The 19,650-nt window shown below is 42.3% G+C and overlaps 1 protein-coding gene across 1 annotated transcript in view; it reads left to right on the forward strand.

Moving 5' to 3' along the window:
* The window catches only part of LOC142312918 (uncharacterized), a 268,596-nt gene that overhangs the window by 204,159 nt on the left and 44,787 nt on the right, over positions 1–19,650 (forward strand). Inside the window, 1 exon segment of the mRNA XM_075351907.1 lies at positions 10,290–11,628. Within this exon segment, the coding sequence (XP_075208022.1) occupies positions 10,290–11,628 (1,339 nt within the window).

Consider the following 19,650-nt stretch of genomic DNA (forward strand, 5'->3'; position numbering starts at 1 on the left):
GATGCGAGAAGTGTGTATATTCTCTATCATGCGGGTGAGCTAATCTCCAGATGTCCTTCAAACCCACATCTTCTAATGTTACATCCCTATGGTCCGGCCTTCTGTCCACATCCTCTGTCCTCTCCTTCCCCCTCCTCCTGTCTTCAGCTGAGTCTGGAACTGTGTTAAAATCACCTCCTACTATGATGTTGGTCTCCCCATCTGCTAGTATGTTGGCCTTTATGCCATCATGAAATATGCTCTGTTGGGAGTTTGGACCGTAAACATTATAGATACTTAATTTACCCGCTGGATTAATGATTGTTAAATGTTGCCACCGTCCCTGGTCGTCTGCCTCGTGTGTCACTACTTCATGGCTGAGCTGTTTATGTATTAGAATCATTGTCCCCGCTTTCCTACCTTGTGCCTCTGCCCCATATACAGTACCCACCCAGTATTTCTTCATGCGAAAAAAGTCCTCCTTCCTCAAATGCGTTTCCTGTAATAATGCAATATCTGTTTTTAGTCTTTTCAGATGTCTTAGTATCATTGCTCGTTTGTTAGGAGATCTCAAGCCTTTCACATTCCATGTAGTTATTTGTACCATATTTGCCTTTGTATTTTGCTCTTACTACTTCCTCCCCTGTGGGCCCTGAACTCACAAGAGACGAGACAATTATTACCAGGCATAGAATTTGCCCCCCAGGCTTGATATATCTTTTCCCCACCTTGTAGGTATAACAAATATAACAATAAACAAGTAACTGTAGAACACGTTTTCCCTTCTGGGAAATTTTTGGCTCTTTTCGCCATGCTGATGACTTCCCCTTTTCCTAGCCAAACTGTTGAGCTCCCTAGTCACCCCCCTTAGAGTATACGTTCTAGCCCCGGATTCACATGAGTCACATGAACGAGCCTTAAATAATGTCAAAAATAGTACAGTATGACAAAAACTCTATAAGGACTTCAAGTCCAACTTAGCTCTATTTTCTGGTGGTCGTCCCAGCACTCAGAGCAGACAGATCCACTTCATTTACGCCTGGAAGTCGTTCCTGGACAAAGGCGAGTGAAAGTAAGAATGAAAGTGAATCTGAAAGTGTAACTGAAAGTAAGCGTGAGACTGAATATGCGAGAGAAAAAGAGTGACAGAGCGCGTGAGGTACTGAAAGTGAGCGTGAGACTGAAAATGAAACTGAGTATGAGAGTGAGTGTGAAACTGAAAGTAAGCGTGAAACTGAAAATGAGACTGAATATGTGAGGGAGGGAAAAAAAAAAGAGTGTGGGACTGAGAGTGAGTGTGAGAGTGTGAGACTGAACGTTAGGAGTAAGACTGAAAGTGAAACTGATAGCAAGCGTTAAAGCAAAACTGAACATGAGAGAGTGAAATCAAGAGAGTGAGAGAGTGCGAGAACAGGACCAGCAATATCTAGTTCAGTTCAGTTATCATGGACCATTTCCAACAGTTAGTCTCTGTGTTCCGAGCGAGGATTATTTTGTTGATTTGGGCTCAATCTCCTTTCCTCTCTACTCTCCACCCGCGATTGCTCCTCAAAGCTTCTCGAGTCTTTCCCTGGGCCTCTTGGAGATCCTCCTCTGCTGGTCCCTTCTCCATTATTTCCTCTTTTTTGTCCATCAGCCCGATTCTTATCCTGTTCTGCCATGAGAGTACGCTCTGCTTCTTTAAAGTCTTTGTAATATGCAAACGAGCCATTAAGATTTCTGACTTTCAGTGTGGCAGGATATAGCAGTTGGCACTTGACTTTTTTGTTATACAGGAATGAACATACTTTGCTGAATTCTTTTCTCTTTCTGGAGACTTCTGCTGAATAATCGCCGAAAATTAGCAGTCTGTTGCCTTGGTAATGCAATGGTCGCTGTCTGTCTCTAAAGGCCCTCAGTATTTCCTCTTTATGTTTATAATCAAGATATTTGACTATCACTTGTCTAGCCCTCAGCGGGGCTTTCTTGTTTGGGTTTGGATCCTCTCCCCTATTCGCTTCTTGTTGTCTTAGTGGTCCCACTCTGTGCGCTCTTTCCACTCTGAATTTAGCCTTAATGCCCAGGGCCTGAGGTAACTCGTGTTCACATATGTTATCCAGCTATCCCAAAGATACCGATTCTGGCAGCCCCACAATGCGTAAATTATTTCGCCTCGATCGGTTCTCTAAGTCTTCCGCTTTATCTCTCAAATAATCGTTAGATTTCACTAGAGCTGCTATTTGCTCTTGCATAGCCATTATTTTCTCCTCTGAGTCAGATATTCTCTGCTCTGTTTCTGCCAGTCTAGATGCATGTCCACTAATCTGCTTTTGCATAGCTGCTAGGGATGTTTGTATGGCTGTTTCAATGGCCACTTTAATCTCTTTTGACAGATGTGATGTCACTTCGGCAGCCAATTTTTTATAATCAACATTGAGCTCTTGTGCATGCTTGTCTTGGCCTGCAGGTGGTGCTGGTTTCTTAGTTCTCTTATTCTGAGCTGGGTTTTTTCACTCTCCCCCATTTGTTTACAGTATTTAGATAATGGTGTGGCCAGCAGTTTCTTGTTTGCTTTAGAAGGAGTGTTACTGTTTCTGACATGCAGCTTCTGCTGGCGTTTATCATGATTAGACACCTTATATTGCGTGTCTAAGTGATCAGTCCGGTCTCCTGCGTCTCTGGGCACTCTTTGCTTGCTGCACTCCTCCTCCTCCTCTCTTTCTTGTTCCTCCATGTCCCCTTCCTCTATCCATTGTGTTTCTCCCTCTGCAATCCCCTGCAGCGATTTCTCTCCTGCTCCATCCTCCCCCGACCCCCCGCTCTCATCTCCTTCACTTCTCCCTCTCCTGGCTTCCATTACCACATCTTGCACTGGGGACTCTGGCTCCTCCTCCATCAGGCTTGTCGGTGCCATGACAGTCTCCTCTTCTCCCCGCCGGCAGTCAGGATCTCCACTCCTGCAGGTCCCCTCACCACCACCAGCACTCCTCAGTAAGTACCGCTCCATAGCTGTGTGCTTCCTGCTACCAGACGTGCTGCTCTCTGCTCGCTCACTTGCCCGGGTATGCTGTTTATCGTCGGTTTCTCAGAGGGGTGTCGGGAGCTTTTCCTCTATGCTGCCTCCTCAGCCAGGACCGGAACCGGAAGTTTCCTGTAGCTTTTAATGAGTTCCTGGATCCTGGATGAAGGTATATTTGACCATTCCAGGTTACAAAACAATTCCAGTTCAATTAAGTTTGATGGTCGCCAAGCATGGACAGCACGCTTCAAATCATCCCACAGATGTTCAATGATATTCAGGTCTGGGGACTGGGATGGCCATTCCAGATTATTGTAATTGTTCCTCTGAATGAATGCCTGAGTAGATTTGGAGCAGTGTTTTGGATCATTGTCTTGCTGAAATATCCATCCCCTGCGTAACTTCAACTTCGTCACTGATTCTTGCACATTATTGTCAAGAATCTGCTGATTCTGAGTTGAATCCATGCGACCCTCAACTTTAACAAGATTCCCGGTGCCGGCATTGGTTACACAGCCCCAAAGCATGATGGAACCTCCACCAAATTTTACTGTGGGTAGCAAGTGCTTTTCTTGGAATGCTGTGTTTTTTTGCCTCCATGCATAACGCCTTTTTGTATGACCAAACAACTCAATCTTTGATTCATCAGTCCACAGGACCTTCTTCCAAAATGTAACTGGCTTGTCCAAATGTGCTTTTGCATACCTCAGGCGACTCTGTTTGTGGCGTGCTTGCAGAAACGGCTTCTTTCGCATCACTCTCCCATACAGCTTCTCCTTGTGCAACGTGTGCTGTATTGTTGACCGATGCACATTGACACTATCTGCAGCAAGATGAAGCAGCAGGTCTTTGGAGGTGGTCTGTGGATTGTCCTTGACTGTTCTCACCATTCTTCTTTTCTGCCTTTCTGATATTTTTCTTGGCCTGCCACTTCTGGGCTTAACAAGAACTGTATCTGTGTTCTTCCATTTCCTTACTATGTTCCTCTCAGTGGAAACTGACAGTTTAAATCTCTGAGACAATTTTTTGTATCCTTCCCCTGAACAACTATGTTGAATAATCTTTGTTTTCAGATCATTTGAGTTGTTTTGAGGAGCCCATGATGCCACTTTTCATAGGAGATTCAAATAGGAGAACTACTTGCAAGTGGCCACCTTAAATACCTTTTCTCATGATTGGATACACCTGCCTATGAAGTTCAAAGCTCAATGAGGTTACAAAACCAATTTAGTGCTTTAGTAAGTCAGTAAAAAGTAGTTAGGAGTGTTCAAATCAAGAAAATGATAAGGGTGCCCATACTTTTGCACCGGTCAGATTTTGTTTAAATGCAGATTGCACATTTTTTATTAGTACAATAAACCTCATTTCAATCCAGAAATATTACTCAGTCCATCAGTTATTAGATATATGAAACTGAAATAGCTGTTGCAAAAACCCAAATTGTTATAAAGAAAAAAGGTTAACATTAATAGTGGTGCCCAAACTTTTTCATATGACTGTATATATTTTTGATATACCTCTGAGATATGTATATGACTGTGACATTTGCATGCACTTTATGTGGATTTTGTATACTTCTCTAGGGACATTTTCCACAGCCATTTATAAATACAGGTCTATATATTTATACCTTTTTTTTTGTATTTTTTTCATCTTTTGTTTTTGTGATCCTACTTGTTATCTTACTGCTGTGCCGTTTTGTGGTTGGTGCCATATGCACTTATTCATTACCTTCTACCTTGCTATTTCATATTTTTTTGTATTTAATAAAATTTACATATTTTATTTAGTTGGTTGGCTATTTTTTTTCATTAGGTTATTGGTTTTTCAATAACCTCTTTTCCATTTGATATTTTTGAGATATTGATGGTGCATTGTCATCACTGCATATAATTCCTATATATATCTCCTATAGCGACATATTTTTTGTTAAATGTAGAGAAGTTGCAGATTCTTCTCAGTCACAGGCTTGTGGCTTTTTGTAATCCGGCCATATCACAAATCACGTGGTCACCATTTTCCTGTTAAATCAAACTGTCCCTATTACTTATGACATTGGAAGTCCTTCTGTTATTATTTTTTTTACCTTCATGCTGCATGACATTTTTTTTTTAAAAAGTTGTTATAAATATACTGCAAAAAGGAATTTTCACATATATAGAAGACTGTGCTAAAAAAAACTTTGAGGGAAAAAAATATTTGGAACAATTTTGGGGGGAAAAACGGATTGGATCACTCCATTTTCACAATTTTTACAAATCCATAACATTATATATAATTTAATAAGGAATAGTGGGAGAGACAGATGGAAATCCTGTAATATATGAAAGAATACAGTCATTATAAAAAACATCCATGATAAAGTCGACTGTATGTTCAATATTAGAAACAGATAATAAGTCCCAATTGATGTTCCATTATCAAACTTACTGAAGAGTATTTGTATCATCAATGAAACATGTCAACGTACATGGTGGTAGACACAGTTAAAGTTAACTTGTCACCAGGTTTTTCCTTATAACCTGCGGCCCCCACCAGTGAGCTCTTATATACAGTATTCCAGAATATATATATATATAAGAGCCCAGGTCGCTCTGTATAACGTAAAAAACACCTTTTATAATACTCACCTAAGGATCGGTCTGGTCCGATAGGTATCGGGTGGTCTCGGTCCGGCGCCTCCTCTATCTTGTGCGATTGTCGTCCTCCTGCTCAGCCCCGTGTGCATGACGCTTCCTGTGTCATCCACACAGAGGTCTCCATTGCTCTCCTGCGTATGCGCACGTTGACGTGCCATGCTGAGGACAGAGCAAAGTACTGTAATGTGCAGGAGCCAGGAAAGGTCAAAGACCGCCCATGCTTACACACTACAGTACTTTGATCTGCCGTCAGCCGGGCAGATCAAAGTTAAATAACAACTATGACACTTGTAGCAAAATGTTTGAGTTTGATAATAACAGTATAAGTGAATGTATCATCTGTGGTATTCATGACATAATATGTAGATTTAATAATACCAGTATGGATGAATATAAACCCAAGAGAACCACTCAATTAAATGAAATATGAAAACATTAAAATAAAAAGAAAAATTCTACATAAAAATGAATGTCACAGAAAACTTGTAATATTGAACTCCCAGTTTAAACCCCGTGGTTCGAGTGCCTATAGACGATCAATCCAGTATGTGTCTCTACATTTTAATATTTCTATGCGATTTCCTCTTCCTCACCTCCATGGTCGTTTAACCTGCTCCAAAATTAGTATCTGAAGCTGGGAAATATTATGTCATATATTTGAAATATTATTCTCAAAGTGTGCCGATATTGGAAGTATATTTATTTTTATACTTTATTTTTATACTTATTGTAAGTATACTTATTTTTTAGGTGAATTGTATACTTATGTTTTGATGACTATTCTTTCATTTAAAATAATTTTTTTCCAAAGAAAAACATTTTTCCCAATTTTTTTTTTTTTTAGCAAAGTCTTCTATATACCGTATTTTTTGGATTATAAGATGCACTTTTCCTTCCAAAAATTTGGGAGGAAAATGAGGGGTGCCTTTTAAAATCCGAATATAGCCTTACTTGGGGGGCTTGTCTGTGCGGCGATCAGGTGCGTTCGGGCGGGCGGCTGCCGGTTGACTGTGCCTGCGGGCGGGCGGCAGTCGGGTGCCTGTGCCTGCGGGCGGGCGGCAGTCGGGTGCCTGTGCCTGCGGGCGGGCGGCAGCCGGGTGCCTGTACCTGCGGGCGGGCGGCAGCTGGGGTGCCTGTGGCTGCGTGCGGGCGGCAGCCGGGTGCCTGTCGGTGCCGGCTGCCTCTCTGTGTGGGTGGGCGGGCGGGCAGGCGGCCTGCTGGCTGCCACTCTGTGCGTGCGAGCAGCTGTGCGGCAGGTTTCCCAGTGTGTCTGCGGTCCCAGTTTCAAATGATGGCGCCGGGAGTCAGCGCATGCGCAGATGGAGCTCTTGGATGCGTGCTCCATCTGCACACGCGCGGCTTTGGGAGTCAGCATGTGCGCAGATGGAGCCTTTGGATGAGAGCTCCATCTGTGCATGTGCCGCTCCAGGCGCTATCATTTGAACCGGGAATGCGGACACTGGGACACTCTCCGCACCAGCCTGCTGCACCACTCACCCGCCGCCGCTGCTGCTGCCACTACTGACCTGCCGCCACGGACGCCGCCGCGCCTGCCGCCACTGACCCACCGCACCTTTTAGCACAACCTCTGCCTCCTGTGACCCCGTTTCACCACCACTGCTGCCCCCTCCGGTAAGACAACACCGGAGTATAAGACGGACCCCATTTTTATTTTTTTTTACCTTTTTTTTTATCTCTAAATTTGGGGTGCGTCTTAGTCCGGGACGTCTTATAAAGCGAAAAATACGGTATGTGAAAATTCTTCTTGTGGTACGTTTTTAAAAACTTATTTTAGAAAAATATCATGCAACATGAAGGTAAAAATATTTATACGGTATATAAGAAATTGTTTTGGAAGAAGTGTATGATACATATTAAATAAGGTTGTGAATTTTCATTGGAATCGGACTTAATCACCACCATCATCAATTTAATTTAATGTAATTCAATTGATTGTCTTTTTTCACTTGAGCACATTCACTAAAGTATTTAAATGTTGTCATGAATTAAATCAGAAAAAGGAATAAGATGAATGTGAGTGCCGATCCTTCATATTATGATCACAGGGTTGTGATAGATTGCCATGACCGATGGGAGTCTGCTGAACACCCCCGTTACTGTCATTACGATACTCCTGTAGCTGGCATTCATAGGATATTGTGTTTTTCCCTATACATAGCAGTGCTTATGCACTACTATGCATAATACAAACGATCAGATGACCACAGGTTCAAGTCCCTTAAAAAGACTAACAAGCACAGTAAAAATTTGAAAAAAAAAATATTTAAAAGAATACAAAAATTCAAATCAACCAACCTTTTGCCCCACTAAAAAGAAAAAATACTGTGTTTTTAAAAGTCTCTTCTTTCAAAATACAAAAAAATAAATTAATATGATTGTCCAACATCGTAACGAGAAAAAAATCAAAACACCAGAATTATGGGTTTTTTTTAGCTGCCGCAACATTGTAATTAGAGGCGATCAAAACATTGTATCTACCCCAAAATGGTATCAGTGAAAACGTCAGCTCAGGGCGCAAAACAATAAGCCCTTAAACAAGCTGACATCCCAAAAATTTAAATCGTTACAGATCTTGGAAAATGGTAACTTAAAAAGAAAAAAATTTGTGTAATTGCATTTCTTTGCAGTTTCAAAGTATTTGGAATCTCTTTCTCGCTTTCCGGTGCATCAGACGATAAAATGAGGGGTGTCATTCAAAAGAACAATTTGTCCTGCAAAAATACAGGCGTTCATAAAGCTATGAGGACAGAAAGCAAAAAAAGTTATGGCTCTTAGAAGAAGGGGAGGAAAATGAAAACATGAGAAATAGCCTAGTCAGGAAGGGGTTAAGACAAATCCCAGAATTTTTCTTCCGAAAGTTGACTAATCGAATGTTTTTATAGGGAAATAGTTCTGCGTTTATAGCTTTGATAATAATCCATGAAAGGAAAAAAGTCACCCAAAACGAAATGTCGGGGTGAAGACTGAATAAACCGTTTTACTGCAAATAATGAAGAAATCTGAGTTCTCTAATCCTCCTTGTATGACGAGTCCATCTTTAATATCTGTGACAGTAATAATTCCCTTATTATCCAATGTTCGGCACTGGGTAATTGTAAGAAATGCGGGAGATTAGTATTATCCATAGTGAGTATATGGGGGCCTGGCAGCCCACCCACAGGAGCTTTTCTAAATGCCTCTCAAAATGTAGGTATAAAAAAAAAAAGGACAGAAATGATTACATAAATATTTTACCTTTAAAGAGCTGGAAAGTTATTTTCTGTAAGAGTTCTACAAATGTCCATTATATAAGAACTTGTACTGGAGCCATCATTGTGGAGTCTGACAAGCCAGAGATAACAAGCTCTCCTTATTACAAGAGTAAATGAAGATAACCCTTTGGTGACCAGTGTGTTTCTCATTTTTGCTTTTTTCCTTGTCTTCTTCCAAGAGACCTAACTTTTTTTATTTCTGGCAACATAGACGTGTTGGCGCTTGTTTTTTGTTGGATAAGTTGTAGTTTTTAATGACACCATATTACCATATAATGTACTGTAAAAAAAAAAAAAGAGAAAAGAATGCTTTTCTGACTTGTTGCAGTAAAAATAGATAGAGACATTATTGCTCACATAAGTCTGGTTACGGCGATGCTAAACATTGAAATTTTGTTTCTATTAACCCCTTTACTTCTGGGTCTGGTTTTCACTTTCATGACCAAGCCACTTTTTACAATTCTGACAACTGTCACTGTGAGATTATAACTCTGGAACGCTTCAACGGATCCCGGTGGTTCTGAGATTGTTTGTTTGTTTTGTTGTGACCTATTGTGCTTCCTAATGGTTGTAAATTTAGGATGATGTTTTTTGCATTTATTGGTGAAAATATCGGAAATTTGGAGTAAACTTCTCAATTTTTCAAACTTTGAATTTATATGCTCTTAAACCAGAGAGATATGTCACACAAAATAGTTAATAATAACATTTCCCACATGTCTACTTTACATCAGCGCAATTACCATGACAGCGATTGGGTCCCCGTGATTGCATCACGGGTGTCCTGATCACCTGGGAGAGGAGCAAGAACCTCTCCCTACAACCTGAATGCTGCGATCGCTATTGATCGAAGCATTTAGAGAGTCAAAATGCCGAGAGGGTGCAGGCATCGCTCCTGGCAGTAAGAGCCGGGTCCTACCTGTAACATCAGCCAGAGACCTAGTGGCGATCGCAGCATTGGAACCCCCCACGATCGCCATGACCTACTAAGTGCGTCATGTGTCGTTAAGGCCCAAACAACCATGAGGTGTTCAGTATGTCATACATCGGTAAGGGGTTAAATGAGGGAAAACAATTCTGAATGTTTTAAAAAAACATATATATTTTTTCCTTTTATGTTGCTGTTTTCCAACATTACTAATCAGGTAAGTTTTTATTGGTATCATTCTGACCTACATGCATTTTTTTTTGTAGCTGCTTATTCCAGTATTTGAGAGGTAGAATGAACAAACAGGGCTGACATCATGCTCTACACATTCCTGCTCTGAAGTCTATTGTTAGAGTGTTAACTGTTTTTGTCTTAGTGAATTTTTCTACATAACTTGTTTTTTCTATGGATGTTTTAGAAATGTTATATTTTTTTTTTATTAATATTTTGTTAAAAAATAATTTTATTCTTAGCAGGTGACTGTACCAGATCAGAGCAAATACTGATATCTACAATTTTTAAATCGGATAACTTTGAAATTACACAAGACATAGCTGAAGTCAATGCTATTAGTCCAGATATCTCATCATCCCTTCACAGCAAACATCTATCATCTGATCCATTTAAACAGGTCCTATCTTTTGATTCATCACAGACTGTTAAGAAAAATAAAAGTCACAAAAGTGGCATTAGAAATCAAACTTTTCTTAAAGCAAAGAAGCCATTTTCAAGTGGAGAATATAGAAAATCTTTGTCTCTCAAAATGTCTTTTGTTACTCAGAAATCAATTCACACAGACAAGACAAGATTTCCTTGTACACAGTGTGGGAAATATTTTAACCACAAATCAGAGTTTGTTAGACATGAGAGAGTTCACACAGGGGAAAAACCATATTCATGTTCAGAATGTGGGAAATATTATGCAAATAAATCAAATCTTGTTAAACACCAAAGAACTCACACAGGGGAGAAGCCATATTCATGTTCAAAATGTGGAAAATGTTATGCAGATAAATCAATTCTTGTTCAACATCAGAGAATTCACACAGGCGAGAAACCTTTTTCATGTTCGCAATGTGGGAAATTTTATGCAAATAAACCAAATCTTGTTAAACACCAAAGAACTCACACAGGGGAGAAACCTTTTTCATGTTCAGAATGTGGGAAATGTTTTACAGAAAAATCACATCTTCTTAGACACCAGAGAATTCACTCAGGAGAGAAGCCCTTTTTATGTTCAGAATGTGGGAAATGTTTTAATCAGAAATCAGAATTAGTTGTCCATCAGAGAACTCACACAGGGGAGAAACCTTTTTCATGTTCAGAATGTGGGAAATGTTTTACTCATAACTCAGAATTTGTTGTCCATCAGAGAACTCATACAGGAGAGAAACCATATTCATGTTCAGAATGTGGAAAATGTTTTAATAAAAAATCAGGTTTAGTTGTTCATCAGAGAACTCACACAGGAGAAAAGCCATATTTATGCTTAGAATGTGGGAAATGTTTTGCTGATAAATCAAGTCTTGTTAAACACCATAGAATTCATACGGGGGAGAAGCCTTTTTCATGTTCAGAATGTGGGAAATGTTTTGTAGATAGATCAGGTATTGTTAAACACCAGAGAACTCACACAGGAGAGAAGCCATATTCATGTTTAGAATGTGGGAAATGTTTTAGTCAGAAATCAGATTTAGTTGTCCATCAGAGAACTCACACAGGGGGTAAGACATATATTTTCACAAACCATAGAAGAAAACCTATAACAGAGGCAGTCAAAGTAATGACAAATGAGAACGGGAAAGCAACTTAGTACTTACATTAGAAATAAAATATATCCAGTTACTAATAGACGTCGGTTATCTAAAATGCAATACAACATTAGCATTAAATATATCACATTGTTTTATACTTATATATTCACTGTATGAATAGAGTATTGTAACCCCTTTCACCTGCCTCCTCGCTCAAAAAATTAACCGTTTCCTCCTCCTTTTTTTCTAACTTCTAATCTCAGTCATCTACCATTCATTATAGTTTTTTTTTATATCCACAATCTCCTTATCTGAATAAACGTCTTTAGTTTATGTATGTGACAATAATAAACATGTTCCTGTTACAAGTTACTGTTTACATGTATGATCCATTCTTTCTTTGTAGGAATATCTGATGGTGATCCATTGTTTTTACTGCTGCACAAATGGTGAGGCAAGAAAATGTTGAAGTGGTTTTAGATTTATGGCTGTCAGTGCCTCCAGTTCCTTTGCATTGCCTTCCACCTGGTCCACACCTGAAAGCTCAGAGTTGGTTCCCGAGTTCTATGATCATCTTCCTTACACATCAACCTATTCAAATTCAGTCAAGTAGTGTGAGCCACAAGTCATGCAGCAGTCATTCATGCTTTTTGATGACTACTGGCTGGGGTCCCGTGGCCCATCGGCCCTGCCCCAGAAGTGGAAGAGACCGAGTGCACTGAGGCCCAACCACTCGTGTTGACAGATGAGTTAGTGGGAGGGCAGTGGCACACAGCTACACCACAGCTCAGAGGATGATGAAACACAGGTGCCAACTGCTGCAAATTCTGTCAGTGTTCAAACTGGGAAGTAGGGCAGAGCTGAGGAGTGGATGGAAGACGATGCAAGGGATGATGATGAGGTGCTTGACCCCGCCTTGAGAGAAGGCAATGATAGTGAAACAGCACCACAGCAAAAGAGGGAGCATGGGGCAGAAGCACAGCGGATGGCCCATAGTCGGTACATCAGCTGCTGCCACTCGGCACATGTGTGAAATCTCACAACAAAGCAGTTCTTCCAGGAATGTGCTGATTATGAATGGTGGTTTTCACTTTATGCCATCAGAGCCTGAAGTGAGGGAAAAATGTTATCAATCTGAGCACCACCTGCATTATGCGTCATCTGAGTGACAAGAACGAGGTGCAGTGGAGTATTTTCCTGAGAAATCAGGAAAGAACTTCAGCTTCTCCTGTTCCCTTTTCTTCTGTGGTGTTGGCCTCTTTTTTTTTTTTCCCCCGCTCATGATCACCAGGGCCACCTGCCTCCCTGCAAGCACATGATGTGACAACAACACCCCCAGCATCACCTACTATATCCACACCATCCAATGGAAGTTCCCCAAATCCTCCATAGAAAGATGAAATACCCACCCACAAGCCCCGGCCCAAACGACAGTATTTAAAAAATGCTTGCCTTTGTCTCCACCAGCCTGAATGGCAGGATTTCAGACAGACAGTTTCCAACAAATTATGTATTTGGCTGTACCGCAGTACTTTGTTCTCAGCCGCCACTATTTTTACAGGTGTGGCACTCTTATTCTGCACACACATGTGGCAGAACAAATCCGTTGCTCACTCCACATAAGTACGAATACGTAGACCAATAAGCACAGGCAGGAATAACTGCACACTGGGTAAACCTAATGGCGGTTGGGCATGAGACGCCAGGTATTCCAGCGCTTGCCCTACCACTAAGTTGGATTGCTGGACGCATATAGATCAATGTTGCCTCCTACTCCACTTCCTCCGCCACATCCTCCACATCCAATCACAGTAAGACATGCACCACCAACTTCAACACAGCCAGAGATAAACGACAGCAGGCCATTCTTAAACTCATCTGCCTGGGGGGGGGGGGGCAAATCTCACACCGTGCAGGAGCTGTGGACGGACAAAAACAACAAATATGAGTGGCTATTGATGGTGAACCTACAGCCTGGCCTGGCGGTGTGCGATAACAGACAAAATTTTGTCTCAGTTATGAGCCCATATTCAAAAATAGCAGTTGCACTCAAGTAAAGGGAAGGAGAACAAACAAGAATGTAGATCATGAATATTGGAATGTGAATACGTATTATTGTTAAGAAAACATGAAAAAAATTCTTTGAAAAATATATGTTACTTAGAAAATAAAGGTGTCCAAATTTACTTGTACCCAGATACCAACGTCAAGGTGTAACTCTTATCTGGGTCCTACTCTAATTGCTATGCCTCTCTTGTCCAAACTGAACTATTATATGGACTAGAATAGAACCTGCAAAATGAAAATTAAAAACACTGGGAGGAGTGCACAGACAAAGGACATGACCCCATAATACAAACTAGAAAACATTGTCAGCACTTCCTAATCTCATAGTCTGCACTGGTGCATACTGAACATGACATACAGTATTCAAAAATAGTAGTTGCACTCAAGTAAAGGAAAGGAGACAAAAACAAGAATGTAGAGGTACATGAAATAACTGGGAGGAGTGCGCAGGCAAAGGACATGACTCCATAATCAGTTCTGAGCCTAGGCAGCTTGACACACATCCGGCACAAATTCCTCTTGAAGTAAAACCATCAAAGTCTTTATTTAAACCATTAAAAAATACCGTGAAGACCAAAATAGATGTTATAGCATGAGAACTTTACGCGTTTCGGACTTCATTTTAAAACCACGAAAGAGTCCTTAGTCATAAGTCATATCCATTTTCTCTCTTCAATACTTGTCCATAACCGGTTGGGACTTACCGGGGGATTCCAGGCACCTGCAAGGCATTACTGTCTGGGCAGCAGGTGAGCTGAAGTATTCCTTGTTACTCTTAGGCTATGTGTGCACGTTGCGTAAAAACATGCAGTTACGCTGCGTAGCGCAGCGTAACTGCATGCGTCCAGCGTCCCCTGCACAGTCTATGGAGATTGTGCAGGGGCCGTGCGCACGTGGCGTCTAAGAGCGCAGCGCTTCGGCTACTGCCGAAGCGCTGCGCAAAAAGAAGTGACATGTCACTTCTTTCCTGCGCTTTGCCGGCAGCTCCTGCTCTGTCTATGGCAGGAGCTGCAGGCAGAGCGCATGGAATCGGCGCTCACTACGGACATTTCTGCAGCGATCTAAAGCGCACATGTGCTCTTCAGATCGCTGCAGAAATATCTGCAGGGCTAGTACGCAACGTGCGCACATAGCCTTAGCTTGACACACATCCCTTGCCTGGTGCATGTGCTGAATTTGGTGGTGCCAAGCTTCTAAAAGATTACCCACATCTATCAGAGCCTCTGCTGAAAGTGCATGCAGTATGTGCTCATTTTCGGCGTTCTCACCCTGATGCTGCTCGCTGGTCTGCACTGCAGAATCACTTTTGCCTTTCTGCTCACTGCATCATATGTGACATATCAACAGGGCTGCAATTAGGAATTTCAGGGCTCCATACTGCCAAAATATTCGGGCTCCCTTGAGACTCTGCCTCCGCCCCATCTCTGCCTCAACCCCTGGAACCTTCCCCAGTTCTACTACCACTCTTGAAAAATCTCCAATTCTGCAAACAATCAAAAAGACTGCTGGAACGCCATTGTAAATGTGAACAGGGTGCTAGCCAAAATATACACAATCTATATGAAGTGAAAGCTGCACACCAAATTCAGAGAAATATGAAGAAGCATAACTGCTTTATAATACATAAGGAATGAAAAATACATTTAGCCATTTGAAAAAATTGAAATGTGACATTGCATGACTGCTGAGGATTATTTGGAAAAAAAGAGATATTTAGATAATGTATTGATCAATTCATTACTGCCGCATAACCACTTCACGGTAATCTCTTACTTATGGGGTCCCTAACCAAATGTTACCTCTATATGCGGTTAAAACCTGCTTGTGTGTATGGGTACCTAACCAAATGTTACCTCTATGTGCGGTTGAAACCTGCTTGTGTATGGGAAGCAAGGGACCTGGCTATATACGATACGATACGATACACTTTATTGATCCCGTGGGAAATTATGGTATCACAGCAGCACAACTTAAATCACAACATGAATTACTTAATTGACAAGACAGTAGAGTTAACAGAAGAACATTATACATTAGATTAGGTCATACACAGTGGCTAAACTGAAAAGTAGAATAAATGAAGAAGTAAACATTCACCTTGATGATTTAACACTAATGTTATTGTTGTACATTCCCATAGCAGTGGGCACAAATGATTTCCTATATTTTTCCTTCTTACACCTTAGAAGGATTAGCCGGTTACTGAAGGTGCTCTTCTGTCTCATGAATAGCTCATATAATGGATGTGCATTATTACTCATAATCGCCATACACTTTTTCAGAGTGTAAATTGAAAAATTGAAATTGAGTAGGAAATTGAATAACATGGCTAAAGGGCGGGACTGGGTTCTCAGACAGAAAAAACTACATTACAATCAAAAAGATTGCTGGAACACCACTGTAAATGTGAACAGGCTGCTAGCCAAAATATACACAATCTATATGAAGTGAAAGCTGCACACCAAATTCAGAGAAATATGAACAAACATAACATAACAAAGAGATATTTAGCTAATGTATTGAGTACCCATACACACAAGCAGGTTAAACCCGCATATAGAGGTAATATTTGGTTAGGGACCCCATAAATAAGTATTTCTCACAGAAAATTATTTTAGATACATATTATACACATTTATTTCTTTTGTGTGTATTGAAACACACACAAAAAGAGAAAATAAAGGCAATTTGGATATAATTTCACAATAAAAATGGGCCAGACAAAATTGTTGGCACCCTCAACCTAAAGGGGTATTCCCATTTCTAAGATATTATCCCCATATGTAGTAGGTGTCATATTTAGCAAATACCTCCGATTAGAAATGTAGTATAGTTCTCCTGATTAACTATGCCGCTTACTTCATGTGCAAGGCCTTGCAGCTTAGGTATCCATGGTTACGACCACTCGTATAGAGACAGTTTATTTAGTTGCTATTAGCCGCCCGACCACCGAGCGGAGCCGCCGCCCGACCACCGAGCGGAGCTGCCGCCCCCGACCAATCTACACCCCACCTACTGTCTCCTCCCCAAAATCCTATAGAATGTAAGCCCGCAAGGGTAGGGCCCTCTTCCCTCTGTACTAGTCTGTCTACTGTAACTTGTGTATGTATTCTGTATGTAACCCCCTTCTCATGTACAGCACCATGGAATTAATGGTGCTCTATAAATAAATAATAATAAATAAATAAAATTATTCGTAACCATGGATGTCTAAGCTACAATACCCTACACAAGGTAAGCGGCATATTGTGATAACTTTACTACATTTCTAATTGGAGCTATTTGCTAATATTATTACATTTACTATGTATTAGGAAAGGATTTTGGGGATGGGCACACCCCCTGAATATTTGGTTGCACACCATTTGGAATGAATAACTGCAATATAACCAGTATCAAGCTTCCTACAACCCTCAACTGGACCAAAAATTTGGCTGTGTAAATCGGACAGTGTGCACCCATTCAAGTCTTTGTAAAAACCAGACTGAACTCAGATGACATCTTAGCTGTCATGCTCAGATAAGGAAATGTCTGGCACACAGAGGTTACAACGGGAATGGAAAGGGAGATTAAAGCCCTGATGATAGGGAGCATGGGTTGGGTGATCTCCTGAGACTAACCTGTGTCTGAACCCTGAGCTCCCCTAACATCCCTATACTAGTCATTCCCCTCATCACCGTCCCATGCCTAGTCCCTATCTGATCCTCCACTCATCCTGGCTAGTGCAAAGGCCGGTGAGTGCACTAGACTTCGCTTCTACAATAGTCTGACACAGGGGAAGGTAGACAGATAAAGGAACATAGACAAAAAGGATATACTGCAAAGCTATAGCCAGACACCAGAGCTGCAGGCAACAGGACCCCAGCAGCTACAAGAGCTTCCTTCAGTTCAGAATGAATCTCTATAACCAGCATCATGTGATGGAACATGAGACTATTTAAAGGGGTGGTTCACCCATATTTTTTATTTTCTAGATCGATATTATAGGCAATAGTGCTTGTGAGAGGCGCTATTGCGGACCGCTGTTCCCCGCTCCATGACCCCCGGGCTCCGTGACCTCGGGGATCCGGCGACGTCACGTCAAGTTCCTGTTACACCGCGGCCGGCCGCAGTGTCCGTGAGTGATGGGCTGTGGGTGGTGTTTCACCGCTCGTCACAGCCCATCAGCCCCCTCCTCCCTCACAGCAGAGCGCTGCAAGCAGGAGACACACCGGTCTGGGACAAGCGGTGAAACACCGCCCACAGCCCAGTGAGCCAGGAAGACTGGGGCCGGCCGCAATGATGAGACATGACCAGGAACTTGACGTGACATCACGGAGCCCGGGGGTTACGGAACAGGGAACAGCGGTCTGCAAAAGCGCCTCTCACAGGCACTATTGCCAACATAAGGTATTTGAGAGAAACATTGTTTCTCAATATATCAATCTAGAAAATAAAAAATATGGGTGAACCACCCCTTTAAGGTGTAGGGGAGTGGTCACAACCAGCTGCACCTGAAATGAACTAACAAAAAGCTACCAGCAAAAAAAGAGTACTTAACCCTTGCTGCACTGAAAGAAAGCAAATATGTTTAAAACCCAGGGTCTCACAAGACCATATGAGACTCAGATCCCAGAGGTGTCACAAGTCTCCTAAGATCTGGAGACTCTTGTGACATTAGTGCAAGCCAATTTCTGTGGAATGATAGCATGGAGCAAATGGATAACTTTAGTACTCCTCCTCCTGACTGAATTCTCTAATCCTAGACAATTGGATCACACTAAGGTGGGCTTTGCACGCTGCGACATCGCAAGCCGATGCTGCGATGCCGAGCGCGATAGTCCCCGCCCCCCGTCGCAGGTACGATATCCTTGTGATAGCTGCCGTAGCGAACATCGCTACGGCAGCTTCACATGGACTCACCTGTCCTGGGACGTCGCTCTGGCCGGCGACCCGCCTCCTTATTAAGGGGGCGGGTCGTACGGCGTCACTGCGACGTAACACAGCAGGCGGCCAATAGGAGCGGAGGGGCGGAGATGAGCGGAATGTAAACATCCCGCCCACCTCCTTCCTTTCGCATATCCTACGGGAGCTGCGGTGACACCGGTAGGAGATGTTCCTCGCTCCTGCGGCTTCACACACAGCGATGTGTGCTGCCGCAGGAACGAGGAACAACATCGGACCATCGCGTCAGCGTAATTATGGATTACGCCGACGCTACACCGATGATACGATTACGACGCTTTTGCGCTCGTTAATCATATCATCTAGGTTTTACACACTACGATGTCGCCTGCGATGCCGGATGTGCGTCATTTTCTATTTGACCCCACCGACATCGCACCTGCGATGTCGTAGTGTGCAATGTACCCCTAAGGCTACTTTCACACATGAATTTTTTGCCATCAGGCACAATCCGGTTTGTGCCTGATGCAACAGATCCGTCGCAGATTGTAGAAACCCAGATGCAAGATATCTGTTAAAAAAATGGATCCGTTGTAGCAGTTTGAACTGAAAATCCAGCTGTGGCCGCGGGTAACCTGAGTGACGTCACCGCTGACAGCGCAACTCACTTCAGTTGCTCCGTGGACCTCACAGCGAGCGGCGGTGTGCTACAGCTGCTCCTGTCAGCTTCCCATGTAGCAGCGCTGAAAGCGTCATGGGACCTCGTGTGGATTACGTCAGACCTCGAGGGGTATTTGGGGATTAATAAAGTGGTGAAAGAGGGGTTTTTTGTCTTTTATTTCAAATAAAGGATTTTTCGGTGTTTGTGTTTATTTACTTTCACTACAGTTTAGTGATGGGGGTTGTCTCATAGACACCTGCCATCACTAAGCTAGGACTTAGTGGCAGCTATGGGCTGCAACCATTAACTCCTTATTTCCCCGGTTGCCACCGCATCAGGGCAATCGGGATGAGCCGGGTAGAGACCCGGGACTGTCACATCTAATGGATGCAGCATTTCTGGGTGGCTGCTGGCTGATATTTCTAGGCAGGGGGGCTCCCCATAATGTGGGGATCCTCATCCTGAGAC

Source organism: Anomaloglossus baeobatrachus, chromosome 5 (assembly GCF_048569485.1).
Source record: "Anomaloglossus baeobatrachus isolate aAnoBae1 chromosome 5, aAnoBae1.hap1, whole genome shotgun sequence".
NCBI classification, from domain to species: domain Eukaryota; kingdom Metazoa; phylum Chordata; class Amphibia; order Anura; family Aromobatidae; genus Anomaloglossus; species Anomaloglossus baeobatrachus.